At 42.6% G+C, this 14,590-nt stretch overlaps 1 protein-coding gene across 2 annotated transcripts in view; it reads left to right on the top strand.

The window, feature by feature from the left end:
- The window catches only part of prkcab (protein kinase C, alpha, b), a 304,491-nt gene that overhangs the window by 209,052 nt on the left and 80,849 nt on the right, over positions 1–14,590 (top strand). For both annotated transcript variants that reach the window (XM_067233025.1, XM_067233024.1), the window contains exons 4-5: positions 11,548–11,659; positions 13,035–13,163. In XM_067233025.1, the coding sequence (XP_067089126.1) occupies positions 11,548–11,659; positions 13,035–13,163 (241 nt within the window). The remainder of the gene's footprint in view (positions 1–11,547; positions 11,660–13,034; positions 13,164–14,590) is intronic.

Here is a 14,590-nt window from a genome sequence, read left to right as displayed (position 1 = left end):
GTGAAGGTTTTACAATTTTTTTAAAAGAGGTATGTGCTTTAAAAACAAAATGGTGAGAAAAAGTGTTAAAAGTATATCTGTCATTGTTATGCATTGCGATATTTTCTTACTGTTGAAAATGGAGAAAAAACAGTGATGAAAAGAGTATCTTATTGACATACATTTTTAAGCGTTAAAAGTATGAAAGAATGAAAGACTGAGAAACAGAAAAAAGTTTGAAGTTAGAAAAATTAGGAAACGCAGTGATGAAGAGTATATTGCATAACAGTTATCAATATCATAGTAGACAAAAGTATGTCAGCAGTATGAAGGTGAAAAAAAGTGTTACTTTGAAACCAAAATGGTGAGACAGTGTTAAAAGTATATCTGTCATTGTTATGCATTGCAATATTTTCTCACGGTTGAAAAAGGAGAAAAAAGAGTGATGAAAAGGACCAAAACCTCACGCCACACAAACAGTTTCTTCCCATCCGCTGCTGGCCTCTTCAACAAGGCCAAGGACTCACACTGACTTGACCACTAATCACTTTATCACAAGACACCTTGCCATATTGCACTGTGTTGCCCTATTTGTACTGTAGCCATTTTATTTCATTATAAATCTTTTACATTTGTATCCCCTTAGTATGAGTTAGACTTGTACACTTCTTATTTAAGATTCGTATATGTTTAATGTGTGCACCTTCCTGCCACAGTAAATTCCTTGTCTGTGTGAAGTTTCTTGGCGAATAAAACCCATACTGAAGTATCAATAATTGAAAGACGTAGAAACAGAAAAAAGTTGGAACAGTGAAGAGCGTTGGCCAATCGGATTGATTCCTTGTTTCTTGTAACGTAACAACCGTTGGTCATTGTCAACATTTCTAACTTAGAACCTAGCTTTCAGTATCAAGATGGAGGAGAAACTAATCATGTGTGCCTACACACCCAGTCCTGTTCAGACACTGAATTTAAATATGACGTAAGTATAATAATCCATGGTGCAGGTTTGCCGATGTTGTCGTTGTCCCTGGTGAGTTTCTTTAATACTTTTAAATTCAATCTCATCACATTACGTGACTTTGTTGTGCAACTGCAAAAGCTACTCTAACTCTGATTAAAATGCTGCTGCAAAAAGGCTGAACTATTGTGGGTAGTAGATAAGATCATGTTACATCTAGCCAGCGGATCATGTATGTCAAAGTGGTATTTGTACAGAACACCGTACTGTAGGCGTGAATAATGCATGCATGGTCATCGTCGTCGTCCATCTTTAGCCGAAGCGAAGCTAGAGAGAGGTGTAGCGGGGTTTGCTTGTTTAAAGATAGAAATACTTAATGTATCATAAAGTCTCGGGGCACCACCCTAATATTGGTTTAGGACATTAGGGAATCCTATGTTTAATATGTAATAATCAATCTCATCTTTAGGAATGAATTCGTGTAGAGCCAATCGCAAGATCAGTGAACACGCACGTCAAAATATCTTTACAATGAATTTATTCAAGTAAGGTAAACAGATCTTATGAACAAGTTAGATTATGGGTTTGATATGAGAGATTGGTTTCAATGAACAGAATGAAATGGTCTAACTCAAGGGTTTTCAAAGGGAGGCTCACTGACACATCAAGTCACCGGGGCCTCCCCCATTTTAACAGGGTCATAGAATGATTTTTTGGGGGTATTTCACACTGTTCCTTAAGGTCTCCGAATAGGGTATGTAACATTGGTTGGGCTGAAAATGTCCCGGGTGCTGTTCTATGCGCCCTAATGCACCCTGTGAAATAGCCCTGGAATAAAACGAGAGGGTTTCTTCTTTCTATGGTATGCTCATGAATATATAGATGAGCTGCGCGCTGATTGGTTGTTTTACAACAAGTGAAGCTGCGGTACAAAGCGCAACATGGCCAACAGTACTCACTGAAACATCAAAGGTGGAGACTTGAAATAAAAACGTACAAATAAACCTATTGTGTCTGCACAACACTGTTTTCAACAAATTGACGAGACATCATTTGAAATGATAACGTTAGTTGTTTCCACTTCTGCTGGAGCCGAGTACACCAGCTGGGCGTAAAAAAGTTGGTCTTAACTCCTACGTCGGCCTTAGTTACGTCCGACTTTGTGATTTGAATTTACACCGAGTGCACCAAGCTTGACAGACCACGGTCGCAGCTACGCCTGGTTTTAAGATGCGCGTCCTTGTGAATATGCGAAAGCGTCGATCGTTGCCAAGCAACACATTTAAGAGCCTTTCAAAGCGCACTTAGCTAGCCTATCTCCCTTCAAAACAAGCCATGGATTTAAAAAAGAAAGAAAAGGAAAATACATTTTACTGATAGAGAAATTATAAAACTTCTAGAGTTGTTTACTCAGAATAGAAGCATGCTCACGGGGAAATGTAATAATATGAACACAAACAAACAGAAACAATCAGCTTGGAAATCGATCACCAATAAATTTAACAGTGGATTTGTGCGATCACGGACAATTTTTTCTCGCCTTAATGTCCTTTCCATATGTTGCCTATAAACAAGACGTGCTGCATGTGCGATCAAACTGTTGTACATTATAATTACCATGGATATTAGTCCTATTTTCCAACTTACGCCTGCTCCCCACTAGGCGTAAAATGTACACCCAGGTGCAGCACATAAAGGGCTTAAGTCTAACTGGTGCACTAGTCGTAACTTTAAGTTAGTAGTAACTTTCAGTTCTACGTCGGACGTAGCGTTACACCCAGGCGTACGCCCAGCTGGTGCACTCGGCTCCTGTTGTCGAGCAAACGGGATCAACATAGGCAGATGCCTGCGGAGTCTCATGCTATCATTAGCCAGAACCTTTTTGCAGACCACCAGGGCCGGATAACGTCAGCTAGTTTGAGGTGTATGCATAGGCTAACCATTAAATTAGCAGCACATTTCCCATATTTAACAATGATTAAACATGGGCTTACCTGAAAGTGATGCACGGGCACCATCTCGCAGTCTCTTTCTTTCTTTTTTTCTTCCCCTGACTCCTGTTATCTTTTTAAGCCCATTTTAGAAAAAGTTGACCTAGCCTACAGTCAAAGTTCGTCAGGCCAGATACGGAAGGGCACCCACAGCGAGCTTGGGAAGTTGAGTGTGTGATATGTTTCTTTTTTGGGGGGGGGGGGGGGGTTACCATCGTAACTTTTTTTTAGCATTTAAATAGGCTATATCTCTTGTTCTGTCTGTTTTTTTAATATACGTCCCTAATATTTCTATACTAAAATAAGTATAAGTATTATAATTATTATAAGCATTATAAGTATTATAACTATGATGATTTTTCAGTTGGCTAATTTTTGGTGCCCCCTCAGGAGTTGGTGCCATACGTACAGCGCGTAGTGCGCGTTATGGGAGCGGCAGCGCTGGCTACTAGACTACACAAACACTGTTTTTGACTTGATTTAACATAATATTTTGATCGAACAAACTGGGCAAGTGCCCAGTTGCCCTAATGGTTAATCCGGCCTAGACCACACATTGTGACTTTTGAACAACGGCTGGCCCTATCCAAGAAAATCCCAACTTTAAATATTCCTCATCATATTTTCTGCGCTTTCTGCTGGGTTCAGACATTTTATATCGGCAAAGTTGCTGTCACTGCTAGCTAAAAATGTTTTGTGTCAAGTATACTTTACAAGCTGTCAGGACTGAGAGATTAAAAGACATTAAAATATGTATATACATTTGTGTATTCTATTCCATACATCTACCAAAGGATTAGTTTCCAGAAAGCATATATATATATTTTTTTAAATAATTTTTTAAATATAGATTTGCCGCCTCCCCTGAAACGCTTTGGCGCGCTCCCCAGGGGAGGCGTGCCTCACACTTTGAAAACCCCTGGTCTAACTTAAAGAAAGACAGAAATTGTACTGTCAATGATTACATCCTTACAAATCAACAAAACAGAGCTCACGCCAATGCCATGTCGAGGAGGAAAGAGTGTTAGCCATAGTTACGTTTGATCAGGGGTTGATCAATGATGTTGAGGGCGGTTTGCACCAAAGGTCCATTTGAAGAATCTGAAGTCACAGCGCGGCTGCGCTGGGTCATGTGACTGAGTCTGCGGGATCTCAGTGAAGTCGCATTTAGAATTGCGTTTTTGGTTCTTCTGTTGAAACGTCCAGATAGTGACGCGTTCACTATGAAGTTGAATCTCAGGAGAAGCTTGGCGACGTCCTTTGGAACGCCAATCCTGATGGTGTTCATGCCATGGTTTCGCTGGAGTCAGAGATTGATGGTCATCTTAGGGCTTTATACAGTTCAAAGTTCGAGGGAGGGCCTGTCTGGGTCAGACGTTGATTGGAGCTTTGCTGGGTTCTCAACTCCCCCCTCCTTCCTTCATACCTACCAAAGGTGTGATCTGATCTCTGGCTGGTTCATTCGATTGTTCAAATATTGTTCTGGACATCTTGGTACAGTTACAAAATATAGTTGAATGATTGTTTTATTATGATAGCTTTGTGTAGATACCAAGAATGACGTGGTTATCTTTCAGGAAGAAGGAGTTGTAACTAGAATCAAGATTTCATTGAACACAACATTAAAACAAAGTAACAAACATGACACAAATATCCCTCTCATAATTCTCCACCTTGTACTCTTGTGGTAAAGGTGAAGTCTCAAGAACTTTCCTGTTCTGATCAAGGTATGTTCTTTGTTCAAATCGCTGCCGAAACGGATAGCAAATGGTTGCTGGAGACGTGTTGTCTAAATCAGGCCCTTTGAAGCTTGCAAGCTAGCAGGAGGGCTGATTAGGTAGATTGGGGAGGTCCCCCCCAATTCTATGGTTCCTTTGCATCGGTGTTTGGTGTTAATCAGCATACTGAGGGTGTCACAAGGGCTGATTAGGTTTGTCTGATGTGATTGAATCACTCTTCAGGTGTGGCAAGATGTTGGCTCTGTGTGGTCTTGCTGACCTCACTACAGAGGATTCAATGGGAGATTTCCTACAGTAAGCTAGATCTACTGCTTCAAATTTAAAACTGAGACGATATTTTGATTACAGACAAGTTCCTTAACCTCTGTTGTCAATATCTACGCTAAAAAGTTAATACTGTTACGAAGCATTTGTTTGTAGGTAACAAACGATAGATGTAGCTAGATGTGACCTGGTTTCGCCGTTCTATGGCAGCTATGATGACAGCGTTGTAAGCACTCGTCACTAGAATGGCCATAACTTTAAAACAAAAGATCATATTTCTATTCTGTCTGCTGTTCTACATTGCCCACACAATTATGTATATATATATATAAACTCTAGCATGGCCTGTATCTTGTATTGAAAGTGCTCGAAAATTAGCTTGTCTAATGTATGGTGGACTGAGAAAACATTTGTCACTAATGTAACTTTCCAGTTACGAAGCGTTTGTTCGTTGGATTAACGCCAGCTGCAGCAAACACTTACGCGACCCCGGTTTGCCTGTTCGTGACGGTCAGCTATGACAGTCTTGAGCCTCGATTTTTGCAGTTTTCTGTGAAACTTGCTAAAATAAAAATGATCAACCTAGATTATGTACACTTTAAGCTCAATGTACATACCTTGTTTGGCCAATTTGGTCGATTGTGGAAAAAAAGTCGAACCGTTTTTAGTTATGGAGAGCCATCGCGCTAGCTCGATTATAAGAGAGAATAACAGAAATGTAGCTAGAATCCACACCTCAAACAAGTTAACATAGACGCAAAACTGTACGTCCAATCCAAAAAATAAGGATATTTTCCAAGAACCAAGACTCTGCCGAAACCAGAGATATCCTTTATATGTCTGTGCGGTCAGAAATACTACTCTAACGGCAGTTTCAAAAACGTGTAACTTCTGCTTTCTCTGAGAAATGACAATTTTTTTTTTTTTTATAACACCTCAATTGTTATCATTTGTATAATATTACAGCTCATCTTCGTTGGTCAAAGGCACAATCTTTACCCAGACGTGTCTTTTGTGCATGGAAAAGTGAAACGTAAATGTAGGGCTACTTGTCCAAAGGACAAGTGCCTCAAAAATGTAATGTCAGGGGCCCTGAATGATCATTTTCACTAGATATAAAGAAAACGTTTACTTTCACTCGGTGCAATTCACTGACAATAAAAAAAAAATGTATATGTGCACTGCTGTTTGTAGACTAGCTCCAGAGATTGTTGCTGCATGCTAAATGATAGCAACTCACCAGGACACTTCACCAACTCTCCACTCATTCTCCTCGGACCATCCATTTAATTGGCTTTGACGACCATCAGGTCTCGGCAATTCCTCATTTGCCCTCTCACGTCTACTTGGTTCGAAACTATACGGCTGTGGGCCATCATACATATTAGTAGTTCTTGCCACCTCTTCCTCATCCCAGTCAGTCGCCATAGTTCTAGTACTAGGCTGAGGCTACTCTTGTCCACGACTCCCGAACGAGACGTCATCACCGAATTGCGCTAATATGCTAATGCTACAATTTGAGTGGTCACCCAAATTTGTCACCCGTTTATTATCACCCGTCCTGCCTCAGGGGTCCAGTCCAATTTCTTCGGGGGGCCCTTCAGTAGGGAGGTTAGCGGAGCTGCTATGGAGCTGAAGTTCCGGATAAAGTGGCGGTAAAAGTTGGCAAATCCCAGGAAACTTTGTAATCCTTTGACGGTGGTGGGAACAGGCCATGACCTGACAGCGCTGGTCTTCTGCTTTTCCATCACTACCCCTTGTGGGCTGATCTTGTATCCCAGGAAGGAGACTTCTCTCTGGTGGAAGGAACATTTCTCTCCTTTCCCAAAGAGGTTGAGTCTCTGCAGCACTACTTTCACATGCTGGACATGGTTGTCGAAGGAGTTGGAGAAAACCAAGATGTCGTCAATGTAAATCAGGACACTCTTTCCCAGTAGGTCACGAAAGATGTCATCGACAAAGGACTGAAAGACAGAGGGGGCGTTAGCTAGCCGTAGGGCATAACGCTATATTCGTAGTGCCCAGACGTTGTACTGAATGCAGTCTTCCATTCATCCCCTGCCTTGATCCTGACGAGGTTGTATGCAATGCGTAGGTCTAGTTTAGTAAAAAAGCAGGCCTCTCGTAGTTGTTCCAATGCAGATGGAACCAGAGGCAGGGGATAACGGTATTTGACAGTGATGTCATTCAATCCTCTATAGTCAATGCAAGGGCGCAGGCCTCCATCCTTTTTTTCCACAAAGAAAAATCTGGCAGAGGCAGGTGAGGATGATTTGCGTACATACCCCTGTTTTAAGGCTTCCCTGATGTAGTTTTCCATGGCTTCTGTTTCCGTCCGCGATAAAGGATAAACCCAACAGCGTGGGGAAACAGCTCCGTCTATCAGGTCAATGGCGCAGTCCCAGGGTCGATGAGGGGGAAGCTGCGTTGAACATGACGGCAAAAATACATCCTGGAATTCGTGATACTCCCGAGGAATACACACTTGGAGGGCACCCGTCGGACTCTCCACCGTAGTTGACGCGCAGACCAAGGGTTGACAGGTCTCCCGGCATGAGGAAGCCCATGAGATGATCCTGTTCTGACTCCAGTTTATTATGGGTTGATGCTTGCACAACCATGGTATTCCTAGCACAACCTTGTGAAGAAGGGAGGTAAGGACGTGAAACACTATCTTTTCCTGGTGAGGGGGTGTTGTGGAAATAGTAATTGTGATGGGAGAGGTGCAGTGCATAATAGTGCTGGTGCCCAGTGGTCTTCCATCCAATGACGTCACTGGTCTCAGGTTTTTCAGCCTTTGTGTGGGAAGACCCAGGGCCGTCACCAGACCGTAGTCTATCAAGTTGCCCGCCGCTCCTGAGTCTATAAGGGCAGTAGACATCAGAGGAGAAGAACCATGATGGATTTGGATTGGTATTAAACATAGCTGAGAGTTTGGAACTGGGTTTGGGCTCACGTGATCTTGACCTGGGGTACTACGCTCCCGTCGTGGCCATCGTCGTCCCTTTGAGGGGTCCGGTGATCCTCCTATTTCCATCTGCAAGTCCTCCGTACCGAGGTGGTGTGGTGTGCAGGTGAGGAGGGTAGGTGAGCGTCGTGAAGGAGCCTGACTGCCCGCTTTCCGTCTTTTCCACAGCATATCATCCAGTTTAATGGACGTGGAAATCAACGTGTTGAGATCCATGACATCATAGCGGCAGGCTAGTTCGGTTTTGATGTCGTCGCGTAACCCCCGTTGGTAAGCTGTGTGCAAAGCACGATCATTCCATCCTGATGCCGCTGCGAAGGTGCGAAAGGCCAGTGAGTAATCAGCCGCCGGTTGATCATCCTGAGTGAGCTGCAGCAGACGCTCACCTCCATCCTTTCCGTCCGAGGGATGATCAAACACCGCCCTGAAATGACTCAGAAAAGATGCATAGGTCCCCGTAGCTGCCTCAGCTCCTTCCCACACCGCCGTAGCCCATTGTAGAGCTCGTCCACGTAACAGGGATGCGATAAGTGCCACCTTGGACTGATCGGTGGGGTAGGATCCAGGTTGCGCAGCCAGATACAGCGTGACTTGCATCAAAAAGCCTTTACATTGGGATGGGCTCCCATCATAGCGATCAGGCATAGCTACAGGTGAGTTTGTGTGAGGAGCGGGTACCGGTGGTGTGGAAGGAGCCGTGTTCTGGTCTGTAGTTAACCCAGAAGAACCTCCGGTCGTCTTTATATCGGCCAAGGTCTGTTCGATGTTCCGCAGGGCGGCGGTTAACTCGCCCAGGATCTGATGATGGTGGGCCAGGTGTTGCTCGTGGCTGTCCAGAGCCTGGGCCACCTTGGGTAAATCCGTCTCCATATTTGGTGGGTAATTCTGTCACGAGACACTTTGATCCTTGGCAGTTAGGAACGAGGAGACAAAGGCAGGTCAAGCACTTTTACTTGTACTTTAGGACATTTACAAGATACATTAGTTGCCTAGCATAGAATAGTTTAGTGCAGACAATTACCCACACAACAGTGCCTGGTTTATATACTGTGTGTAATTAATGATTATGTGCAGGTGTGTGCAATAATGAGGTGTGAGTCGGTCGGTGTTCCTCCGCCGTCCTCAGTACTCTGGGGAACTAGACCATCTGAGGGGTGCAAGAGGATGATCTGTGACAGCTCTGTTAGGGTGCTATCTAGCTATGGCTGGACAAGAAGGATCGCCTGCTGATGGTGTGTTTTCGACAGTATGTAAAAATCCCTTGAAATTGCCTTACTTGCTTAACAGTGAGATAGCAAGCCAGCTAGCTAATACAATTTGTAACTTTGACGAATAACTAATTAACAAGAACCAAAGTAGTAAGGTCATGTTTTTTTATGAGCAGTTACAATCACTTCTCTTAGCAAAGTTACACATTTTATTAGCTAGCTGGCTTGCTATCTCACTGTTAAGCAAGTAAGGCAATTTCAAGTCATTTTTATTTACTGTCGAAGACACACCATCAGCAGGCGATCCTTCTTGTCCAGCCATATCTAAATAGCACCCTAATGGAGCGCAATCCCTGAATGCACTACACAGCCATTAATGCAGAGAACAACACTGCCCCCTATCGGATTTCACTGTCTAAAGGGGGGCTTACGTGCGTGAATCAAAAAGCTATTTGTGTGTTGATCGCAAAAGAGCGAAAAGAATGTCTCAAAATTATGTCATTGGAAGAAAGATTGGACGCGTGTAATGGGTGATCCACAAATGCCGATTCAACACTTCCAAACCACAGAATAACGTGTTATTAACTACCCATCCAAATTCGAATAAAAAAAAACACAGACAAGTATGTTAAATTAGGTTTTAAATCGTAAGAAAATCAGCAGTCTTCTCTGTTCGAGACTGGGGGGGCGTGTTGCCTGAAGGAGCTGAAGCTCGGCCCCCTCGCTGGAAGGCACCGCCTCTCTCAAGTAAGTTACCTACGACCCAGATAATGGACGCTACGTCAAGCCGAACAAAACAGTATAGAATTAGAATGTATTTGTTCAATGAGTGAAACATACAGATGCATTGAAATATTCCCCTGAGCTGTAACACAGGAGTAAACATTTACAGCAGAGACAGCAGACAGTGAGCTCTCCAACTACTTCTAGCACATTAGCTACCATTTCACCAAAATACCATCATTCTACACCGAGTAGCCTAATATCAAGTTAGCGGTTTGCACTAATTATAGTAGAGATACCTCTGGAAAAGTTATCTAGTATAATTATAACAAGCACACAGAACTGAGTGATGAACTGCTGGCGGCGGTCGATGGTCCAGGTGCGACCGAAGGATGAACGGCCCGGGGGCGATGCTCGGTACGGCTCCGCGCTTCAAGAGAAGCCGTGTGTTGGTGAACCCCGTCTGTCTCTTGTCCATGTTAAAACTGTCCGCTGTGAAATGGTCAGTGGCGCAGAGGCGGCTGTTGGAGTTTATCCGAAGCTTTCCATGAGCGTGGCTCTTCACAAAATCTAGCCACCTATTTTTCCTTTCATTATCAACAGGGAACTTAAATGGCGTTGTAGCGCAGCTGGAGTTCTTGCATCCAGGGAAGATGCAGTTGCGGGTGGTGGGAGACATCCTGAAGCTAGCTAGCTAGCTGATGTAAGCTACAATAACAGTACAGCAGGAGGAGCCATTCAGTGATCTGACGTAGATGGGGCATTTTTTGGCTCCGCCCATTAAAACCTGATCTGAAAACGGAAGAGAAACTGTTCTTCGGTCTAACTCCACATTTCAGTGCGACAAAGTTTTAGTGCTTTGCACATGCTTTCAGGAACTCATTTCACACGTATATAATGTATTAGCAAAACATGGAATTTACTTTACAGGATCTTTAAGTATTTTAAGAAATTACAAACGATATCTTTACGAATAGACATGTATGTGTACAAATCATAGCACATTTATGTAAATGCCAACTTACAAATCACGATTAAGAATTTTGTTTTTGTGGATTGCAAAACACATTTGTAAATCGTGGCACGTGTGGATCATGGTACTTGCATTTACGAATAATTCTGAGACTTATCTCTCTCCATACAGGTGAGGGGTATGGATAAGCAGCACTTGCGAGTCTGTTGCTAGAGTGCTGTGGACTTCAATTTGTATGCTTAATTCAGTGTACATACTACACATGTAAATTAAGTGATAATTAAGTGTTATTATTACTGTCCCTTTAATTTACAGTTAAAGAGACAATAATAAGTAGATAAGTAGACAGTAATACATAAGTGATATTTATTATATCTAGTAAGTATACAAATCTATCTCTGTCATTGCCTGTCCCTTGAGTCAATTTAAGTCATTAAAACATGAATGGAGAAGGCAGCTGTCAGTAACACTGTCTTACACAGTCACCTTGTTTGAGTAGTACCATTTGAATGGTAGATGTTTGTGAACAATTGGAACAGAACCATAATGAGTTCATATTATTATTTTACTTTGTGAAAATTTTCTTAGAGAGATCAAACACTATTTTCGTCTTCACTATTGAATTTCAATTAATTTATATGTACAAGTACAAAAATACACAAGTATTCTCTCACAAGTACTCTCTCCCAGAAGCTTCACGATATTGACTGAACATGTGTCTCTCTCACTGTGTGTATCCAGGACCCTAGAAGCAAGCACAAGTTTAAGATTCACTCCTATGGCAGTCCTACCTTCTGTGACCATTGTGGCTCTCTGCTTTATGGTCTCATCCACCAAGGGATGAAATGTGACAGTGAGTTGCAAGTGTGTCTGTATGTGTCTGTGTATGTCCTGGTGAGTGTCCAAATGTATGTAAGTGTGTGCCTATGTCTGTGTTAGTATGTATGTGTCTCTATCTATGTGTGTCTTGGTGAGTGTTGCGAGTGTCCATAATATGGGAGTGTATGTGTGTACGCATGTGTGTCTGTGTTTACTGTATGTGTATGTATCTGTTGTATGTCTTGGTGAGTGTCCATATGTATGTAAGAGTGTCCATGTGTGCATGTGTGTTAGAATGTGTGTGTGCTTGTGCGCTGTTCTCTGTAGTCTCTCTCCTTGAAGTACCCAGTAATGAAGACAAAAGGGAAAAGGCTCTTCATATATTTTGCATGGATACATCTGCGATTCAAGAAGAATACTGTATTCTCTGTACCACCCCCAGTGTGTCTTATCCCCACCTACACCTACTCCTCTAAATCTCCTACCTCCTTTCACCCTTCTCTCTCCTCCTTTTCATGCTTTTCTTTTCTCGATCCCTCTGCCCTATCTTTCAACCCTCCCACTAATTTTTCTCCCTGTCATGATCACTCCTCTTCTTCCCCCTCCATCTCTCTCTTTCTCTGTCACTCATCTCCCCACTAAGATACCTCCTATACCCTTTCTCTTTCTTTCTCTCCTATTTCTTAATCCTGTCTCTGTTATTCCTTACTGTACTCGAGATTCCCTCCGCCACCTCCATTCTCTCTCTATCCATCCATCTCTTGTCTCTGGTGGCAGCAGTATTACAGGTCCTAATGAGAGCAGATTCAGTTAGGATGATGTGTGGACACATGAGTCCCAACATCCCTCCTACTTTTCTCTTCTCCTCCCCCCCCCCCCCCTTTCTCCAACTGCTGGGGTGGAAGGCAGCTCTCCCTTGTGTGAAGAAAGAAGGGAGGTAGAGAGGGAGCGCAGATGTGCAGGAGGATGAAGAGGAATGAGGGATGGATTGAGGGAGGCTAAGGGAGGGATGAGTTGTGGATATTGAGGAGGGAGGGAAGAGGAGGGGAAGAGAGGGAAACGTCCTTTTCGTTTGTCTTCTCTTCAAGAACCTCTCTCGTTTGTGTTCTGTAGTTTTATGAAACACTGACACAAAAGCTATTTTCCCCTCCACAGCACTCAGACGACAGGAGAGAAAAAGAGAGCGAGTGAGATAGAGCTGTGTATAGAGAGGGTAGTAGCTAGCTAGACACAATTGTTATGAGTGTGTAACACAGCATACTGTGTCCTACAATGGCAAGAAAGCTCTCCAGTCTCTCCATTCTCCAAAACAATAGTCAATAGGTCAGAAATAATACATTTTGTTTTTCTGAATAGGTCAATTATAATTCTAAAGTGAGTGTGTGTGTGTTTGTGTGCACCTCCCCCAGCCTGTGACATGAACGTGCATAACCAGTGTGTGATGAACGTCCCCAGCCTGTGTGGAACGGACCACACAGAGCGTCGCGGTCGCCTCTTTCTCAAGATCGAGGTCAGCGGAGACAGGCTACATGTCACAGGTAGGCCCCCCTCTCTGCTTCCCCCAGGAACACACCTGTAGACATGATCAAACCCTAATAATTTAAATGTAATAAAACCAATAATGTAATAAATTGCCAATAATGTAATAAAGTTGTGGAGCCAATAACGTAATAACCAGCCAATAACGTAATAAGTTATTACGTTATTGGCAAAAAGTTATTACGTTATTGGCCTTGCATTAAAAAAAAACGTTGAAAATGTAATAACTGGGCCAATAATGTAATAACTGAGGTATCACTTTATTTTATCTTCAATTTCTGGAGAGAAAGTGTCACTCTTAGCCTTAATATTGCATCTTGCAACAGATGTTTAAATATCCAAACTTACAGATACCCCTCCACCCTCAAACCCCCCTCCACAGGAGGCCTTAAAGGAGCAATCAAGAGTCCATTTGGATTTATATCTCACTCTTAAGAGTTCCGTTATAGTACTCTGTGTATCCAACTCTGTGACCATGCAGGCGCTTTGATGGAGTTGTGAGTCTTTCTAAGTTCTGCGTTGTAGTTTTCAGTATGGTTTTGCAATTCACCGCCGGAACGCTAGGGGCTGCGGGAATGAGTCGTTATCTGACCAATGACAGCCCCGCGGTCTCCGTTGGTCTCAGTCGCCTCGACTGGTAACATTTTTTGTAGGCACAAGTCGGGCTTCCATAAGCGAAGCTTTACTTTTACTCTGGGATTCTTGAATCGACCAAAACAGTTTGATCTACAAAGCAACATTAAATTGCTTGCAGATTCGGCTGAACATTTAATAACTGAGCCACTATAAGGCAGTAATAATATATAAATATGACTGCAGCCCCCTCATTCAATAATATCATATCATACTGCTTTAATCACCAATATTTAAAAGCTAAATGTTTGTCTGATGCATATAATCTAGATGCTGCTCCTAAACTGATTTAATGCACTCATTCATCCACATATTCACAACCATGCGGTTCTTGAATTAAAGAAATCTGTAAATTCCATAAAGATAATTTCACTGTAATTTCATGTACTGGGAACCTCTCTCTTTCTTAGGGTTAGCTTATTTTAATTTTTTTTATTTTATCATTTGGGTCTTTAGTCATTACAATTCTTACAGATATTGTTGTATAAATAGACAGTTGCTCATAATGGTGTATGTATGTAACATAAAAACATGTCTCGGTGAGGATCTTGCATTGTCAAATGAATTTAACAATTTTTTTTATGGAAAAAATTTTTTAATTCAACCTTTTTTCATTCTCAAAATGCCTATGGAACTTAGGCTGGTGTCAGGCTTTCCGGGTCGGGGATTGAACCCGGTCCGCTGGATCAATAAACCAGCGTGTACCCAGGGGGGTATTCGTCGTAGCTCGCTAAGCAGTTTAGCGAGCTAATTTTCAGGCTAAGATAAAAAACGCCCCTCTTTTTGGTTCGTG

This window comes from Osmerus mordax, chromosome 3 (assembly GCF_038355195.1).
Source record: "Osmerus mordax isolate fOsmMor3 chromosome 3, fOsmMor3.pri, whole genome shotgun sequence".
Lineage (NCBI taxonomy): Eukaryota > Metazoa > Chordata > Actinopteri > Osmeriformes > Osmeridae > Osmerus > Osmerus mordax.
The sequence above is the reverse complement of the archived record's forward strand: the minus strand, read 5'-3'. Positions and strand labels throughout refer to the sequence as shown.